The sequence below is a fragment of the Drosophila takahashii genome, chromosome 3L (assembly GCF_030179915.1).
Source record: "Drosophila takahashii strain IR98-3 E-12201 chromosome 3L, DtakHiC1v2, whole genome shotgun sequence".
Classification (NCBI taxonomy): domain Eukaryota; kingdom Metazoa; phylum Arthropoda; class Insecta; order Diptera; family Drosophilidae; genus Drosophila; species Drosophila takahashii.
The window spans coordinates 27178666-27185218 of record NC_091680.1 but is presented as its reverse complement, the minus strand read 5'-3'; the positions used below and the strand labels follow the sequence as shown (position 1 = coordinate 27185218).

Here is a 6553-nt window from a genome sequence, read left to right as displayed (position 1 = left end):
TCGACGTGATTTGCCTTGGGGAATGTGCAATTTGAAAGACAAAAAAAAACAATGCAAAATGTAAGATTCCAGAATTTCGACCGTAAGTTACCTGGTTCTCAAAACTCAAGGCCATAGTTTTTTAGGGATTTTATTAAAACGCGTATATCTTATCAGATTTATATTTTTGTTTAAAATTTATACTTGTTAAATATATTTATTTAATAAATTTAATTCAATTTTTACTATTTAATTTCCAGCAATTTAGTTAAAATATACAAAATATAGAAAGTTCAAAAAGTTATTATTATATTTAATTCCTGGAGATAAACTCAAATCCAGTATACCCTTAAACCGTATTATAACAAGGAATGCAAAACGCACAAACCGACTACTTAGTATGCACGGCGAGTCCTTCAACTCTCTACACTCAACCCCTTATCCTGAGTGGTCGATTCTGCACTTGGTTTTTTGTTTATAATTGTTCTATGTCGTGTACAATTGAATTTTCATTTGCCAGCAAACGATCAAGAAACAGAAGAAGTTTAAATTATGATTGCCCCTTCATTGTTTCATGACCCTGTGGCCACAAAACGAAACCCATAAAAAGTAACCAACGGAAATAAAAGCAAAGAAGACCTCAAATCTTAATGTAATTATCAGGGCAGAAAAAAAACCGTTTATAACGGTAGACGCCTCAAGATTATTAACACAAAAGAGGGCCGCAATGGTCGTCATAGGCATAAAAATATTGCCCTCCCCATGCCAGACTTCGTCACCCTGTTTTTTACCATAAAAAAGGGAGAACCAAAAAAAATTCCTTGCTGCTTTTTTGCACCCTCCTTGTAATAAGCTACTTTTGCATCTTGCCTATTGCTCTTTATTTTATCATTTGCGGAGCTTGTTGTTTTCTCCCTTAAACATTTTATTATAGCTATTTTTGGTTCGCCAAATCCCCTTAATAAACGAAAATTGTCTGTTGACACATGTGAGTAGAGGCTTGCTCCACTGCAACCTAAGGACTAATAAATTTACGATCGAAACTTCGCACGAATTTTCTATTAAAATGCTGATTTTTTCCAGTATGTATTGGTACTAAATGGAAAGCGAGGGAGATTAAGTTCTGCAATTGGTAAATCGACTGCAGAATCGAAAACCGATTAAAATATAATATAGTCGTCCGATTTTTGTCAATTTGTTAAATTTAATGTTAAATTTAAAGTAGGCTTTAAACTCTGGATTTCCATACGTTTAGCTTTGAAAGTGAATATGAGTAGCATCCTATCTAATATTTTCAACCTTGATCAAAATATTTTTGAATTAAATAATGCATTTTAACGCTTTTATTAAATATTATTTTCTTTCTATATATATATATAGATTTTTTATTTTACAATTAAATTGTGTCAGCTTGGAATATAACTGTTGTTTAATATTTAAAAAATGTTTTAATATAAAAAGCATCCTGAATATAAACGTTAAATTATTTCAGCGCTTTTAAAAAATATGTCAATGCCTAATCTGTGAACTACTTTCGAAAGTTACCTTCCGCTTAGAGCTCTTCCTTATTCTTTCAATTTCTCCTGCCAGTTGGATGCTGGTTTTTAATTAAAATATAAAAACGAAGGGAACGTGCCGCGGTCGTTAGGCAATAAACTTGGACACCGCGCATCCTGCCGAGGACAATTACCAGGCGGAAAATGTCGCAACATTTTCGCTCCTTATCGCTGCCTTTCGGTACTTTAGGGCAAGGAATTCCGAGCCGCGGCATAAAGGAAAACGAATTAACGACATTGTAATGCTTATCTGGGAGAAAAGGTCCTTTTGCGGAGAGCACAAGGCATATCCTTTCTACCCACACTCTAAAACATATTTTCCTTGAATTCTTAGGCAAAGTCCCAAAAAAATGGAAAAAATCTTGATTTTTAATTTTAACGCTTTATTTAATTATGTGCAGACGAAACAACTTGAAGTTTGCTAATAAAATGCTTAAGGAGTGTCCTCTGCTTTCCCCCGTTTTGTGTGAGCAATAAAACCCACAAAAAATGGGCTAAAAATGGATTTTTCCAGCTACTTTTACTCTCTTTTTTTAATAAAGGCATCAACAGATGGGCGGCGATAAAAAGGCAAAGATTATGGGGCAGACTACAAAGAAGAAGATCAGGGAAGGTCCAAGTGTCGTGTGGCTTTTGACACCGCGAAAAAATAGGAAAAAACGGGCAACAGTTTCAGCTTTTTTCGGCCATTCTATTCAGATTCAAAGCAGATTTGGACAAAAGGCCAGACGCACGGGATTTAGTTTCAAGCGGTAACACTTGACCCAAGGATAAGGGGTCCTGCTGCGAGAGTTGCTTACTTTTTATGGTTTTAAAGATAAGCGAATATTTCTTTTTCGTTTTTCCTAATGAGCCAACTTTTAATTAGGTGGAAAAAAATGTTGCTCTGGTCGTTTTTGTACTTATTGTTTTTCAATTGGCATTGTACAAATTTGACACCAAAACAAATATCCAATAACAATCAAATACAAATCGAAGGCCTGTTGTAGTCCAACCCCTGATCTTTATCTCGTTTCCCCGAGGGGGAAGTTTAGCCTACTTACGGGCATCATTTGCCTTGTCACCTGTTGTTCCTCGAGCTGATTTAAATCTTTAAAATCAATATGCCAAGCGTCAAGCCAAACAGATGGAGCTCCTTGGTAAACACAACAAGGGGAGTCCGGGTCCTGGCGCAAAGGAGTGGGCTTTCGGAGAAGGGGACTGCCAGCGGTGACATCCTTGACAGGTGTGAGAATGAAAGAAATTTGAAGTTGACTCCTGGTACTCTGCAACAGAAGCCTGCAGGCAACAGACAGGCGGGCAAATTGAAATGGTTAAGATTACATTTGACATTTATAAGCGGATTTGGGCGTGGCAAACTTAGTTGCCAAGAGGCAGTTATCGGGGGGTTCAGAGTGGTAAAATGGTTCCACTAAAAGATTATGGAAATTATGCTACTTTCACATAAATATTGGGAGATAGCACTGGACAACAAAATGAACTTTATTTAAAGGTGCAGGCCTATGGGCTATTGTGTTAATATAGATGTATATAAGCATATCTGCATACGTAGTTTTCTATTTTACCAGGTGGTATTTACGAAATCGCGGTTTAAAAAAATAGCAACATTTAATCTATTGATTTAAGATATCTTCAAGGGTGTGTACTCAATTGTATTGAAAGCTATGCCAAAAAATGGCAAGTTGGACCTATAAGCAGAGAAATTTGTTTGTAGCCAAGGCTGGAAACCTTTTCCGCCAGCAGACGTTCTGTAAATTATGGAACACTGCGTTGCTAGAAAGTACCTAATGTATAAGATACATATTTTTGGTGCTCGGAGACAGGCATTACTTTAAAAAGTATTAAAAATGTAATTTATTTCAGACTTTCCAAAAAACCTATTATAAGTTCTGTTAAATGCTATTCGAGCTTTACAGAAGCTCTGATCCGAAAATCTACATAGACAGAATGGTGTTCTTAATAATGTTGATGCTCTCGCGCATTTGTGTCTCATTGATGACAAGTGGAGGAGCAAATCGAATTATATCGCCATGGGTAGGCTTCGCCAAAAGACCATTCTCCTTGAGCTTCAAGCACACCTGCCAAGCGTCGTATTCTGCAAAAAGATTACAATCAGAACATGTTTATTTTCGGCTAACTAATGAAGCTTACTCTGATTAATAACAATGGCGTTGAGCAGTCCCTTTCCGCGCACCACCGAAACCACATCTTTGGGAAGTTTAGACAGCTCGCCCCTCAGAAGTTCGCCCATTTTGAAGGCATTCTCCGCCAGCTTTTCTTCCTGCAGGACCTCCAAAGCGGCCATGGCCACTCGGCAGCCCAGGGGATTTCCTCCGTAGGTTGATCCATGCTCTCCTGGCTTGATGCACAGCATCACCTGGTCGTTGCAGAGAACCGCAGATACGGGATACAGTCCTCCGGATAGGGCTTTTCCCAGGATAAGAATGTCTGGCTGAACCTGCTCGTAGTTCACGGCCAGCAGTTTTCCGGTTCTGGCCAATCCCGTTTGCACTTCATCGGCAATCCACAGGACGTTGTACTTGGAGCAGAGCTCTCGAACCTTTTGCAGGTAACCATCACTGGGCACCACCACACCAGCCTCTCCCTGGATGGGCTCCACCATAAAAGCACACACGTTGGGATCCTTGAGGGACTCCTCCAGGGCTGTCACATTATCATACTCAATTAGCTCGAATCCTGGCATAAAGGGTCCGAATCCCTCGTAGCTGCTGGGATCATTGGAGGCCGACACTGCCGACAGGGTGCGTCCCCAAAAATTGTTGCGCGCGAAAATGATCTTGGCCTGGTTGGTCGGTATTTTCTTTTCCAGGTATCCCCATTTACGGGCCAGTTTGCAGGCTGTTTCTCCACCCTCAACTCCCGTGTTCATGGGCAGCACTTTGTCGAATCCAAACAGCTTGGTTACATACTCTTCGTACTCCCCAAGGACATCCGAGTAAAAGGCACTGGTGAGAGAAAAATTTAGATTAAGTTAATGTTCCAGAGAAACACAATAGAAAAAAAGTTTATATATAATTAATAAGGAATGATATAACTGTTGCGAATATATAAAAAAGGGTTTTTAACGTAAGCTTTCTAAAAAATGCTCACGCCAAACTCCACTGAAGGATCAGAAATAAATCAACCGCGAAAATACGATATTGGTATCAACAAAACTAACATTCCTACTCTTCTGAAGAGCATCACCCTTGAATTCCTTTGAAGAAGAGAATAAAACATATCTCAACCCTGACCTTCAGTTTATTACCGCTTACCTATAAAAAGTATATTCAAAAATATTCAAAAATGCTAATAAGAAACAACATTTAAGAAACCCCAGAAATGCAAACCCGCATTTCTCAGTCGGTGGCTTTAAATTTTAAAAATGTATGATATCAATATATTGTTAGATTAGGGTAACCTATTGTATTGTTGATAACGACGATTATCAAACTAATCTTAAAAAATAGGCTAACAATTTGTAATTGTGGTAATCTAAAAATAAACGACAAATATTTTTTTCTCGATTTTTTTAATTTTTACGTTATCAATCTCAACTAAGTTCCAAATTTAGAATTCGCAACAAACAATAACAAGTCATCGATCTTGCGGGTTGTTATCAACGAACCTCTTTTGACTTTATGGGCCCTCTCAACCTGACAATCTGGCCCTGGCAACCCAAATGAAACCAAACAAAACCGGCAATGAGTAGTCATATTAGTACTTAAGTACAATGGATTAATTAAATAATTTTCTTTTGAAAAATCCAGAATCACACAGGGAAGTCCGAATTTATATAGGTATTTATTGGGGGCTGATAAGATTTTTGCTCCATGGGGGGTTATCAACGTCCAAAGAATATATATATACTTATAAATAACTTTGAACGTAAACAAATGCTGCATGTTTTTAACTGAAAGCTTTTTTAATGGTTTAGGAAAAAAAACTTAATATGTCCGGTTAGTTAATCTCATGTCGTTTTTTGAATACGGTGGTTTTTAAAAAGTACTTCATTAGTCCGAAAATTGAATTTATAAGCTAAATAATCTTGTCCAGACACATTAAAAAATAGCACCCGCGACATACGCCTCTCTATCTATAAGTTTTAATAGCATACAACCGAAAATGTTATTGCTTCAATTATTCAGTTGACAACAGAAAGAAAATGCACACGCAGCTTACAAATGAACATGAGGACACACATTTGGGCAATTACTTATGTTTTTATAAACATTAGTGAGACTTTGTCTTCTAAATTCTAAATAAATTTGCTTTTGAAAATATTATTTTTATTTTTATTACGCTACACGTGCAAAATAAAGTAAAAAAAATCAGAAATATTAAGAATTCATGGGCTCCGATTTAAAAATTTTTAAATTGAAAAGAATCTATTTTATTGATAAAATAAGTATTTTCGGATAAATTGAACATAAACAAGGTCCACCCTTAATACTGATAAGGCAGCCGATACGTTTTTAAGGGGGCACGTCTTTGTTCTCTGTAAATTCATTGACTTACCGGGATGTCAAGGCCAATTTGGAGGCCTGTTCGGTTAGGGCTTTGACGATCTTTGGGTGGCAGTGACCTTGGTTGACTGCCGAGTAGGCACTCAAGTAGTCGAAATACCGTTTCCCCTCCACATCCCAGACGAACACCCCCTCGCCCTTCGTAAGGGCTACGGGCAGTGGGTGGTAGTTGTGGGCGCCGTATTTGTTCTCACGGGCGTAGACGGCCTCGGAAAGGGATCCGGAGGAGGTGGTGGTCTCCTGGGCTGCTGTCTTCTGAGCCAAATAGCTAATGCGGGTGGCAATGCCGCGTGCTGACAGTTTGGAAAACATTATAATTATAAATTCGAAAATCGATGGGCTGATGGCACTTCTACTCGGGGATCACTTGCGATGCTCACTGAAAGTCAGGCGGCAGTGGGCGGCCGCTTTTTATACCCGAAAGAGAATTGTGGAGAACCTCGAACCCCTACGTAAGCTTTCTCTCTGTCTCTCAATACTATTTTCTGACCC

General features: G+C 38.3%; 1 protein-coding gene across 1 annotated transcript; it reads right to left on the bottom strand.

Annotated features, from left to right (window-relative positions):
- Positions 1 to 3361: 3361 nt before the first annotated feature.
- On the bottom strand, positions 3362 to 6462 carry Oat (Ornithine aminotransferase precursor). Its single transcript, XM_017158860.3, has 3 exons — positions 6054 to 6462; positions 3687 to 4501; positions 3362 to 3630 (listed from the first exon to the last, which is right to left on the bottom strand). Exons 1-3 carry the CDS (start codon positions 6371 to 6373, stop codon positions 3470 to 3472), a joined length of 1296 nt encoding a protein of 431 aa, XP_017014349.2. The 5' UTR covers positions 6374 to 6462; the 3' UTR covers positions 3362 to 3469.
- Positions 6463 to 6553: the final 91 nt, after the last annotated feature.

Excerpts from the sequence above, each read along its gene's own strand:
- Oat (XM_017158860.3), bottom strand. The coding sequence starts at position 6,373 with ATGTTTTCCAAACTGTCAGCACGCGGCATTGCCACCCGCATTAGCTAT. Across the intron at positions 4,502-6,053 it reads AAATTGGCCTTGACATCCCG|TGCCTTTTACTCGGATGTCC; the intron begins GTAAGTCAATGA and ends TTCTCTCACCAG. Across the intron at positions 3,631-3,686 it reads CGCCATTGTTATTAATCAGA|AATACGACGCTTGGCAGGTG; the intron begins GTAAGCTTCATT and ends ATCTTTTTGCAG.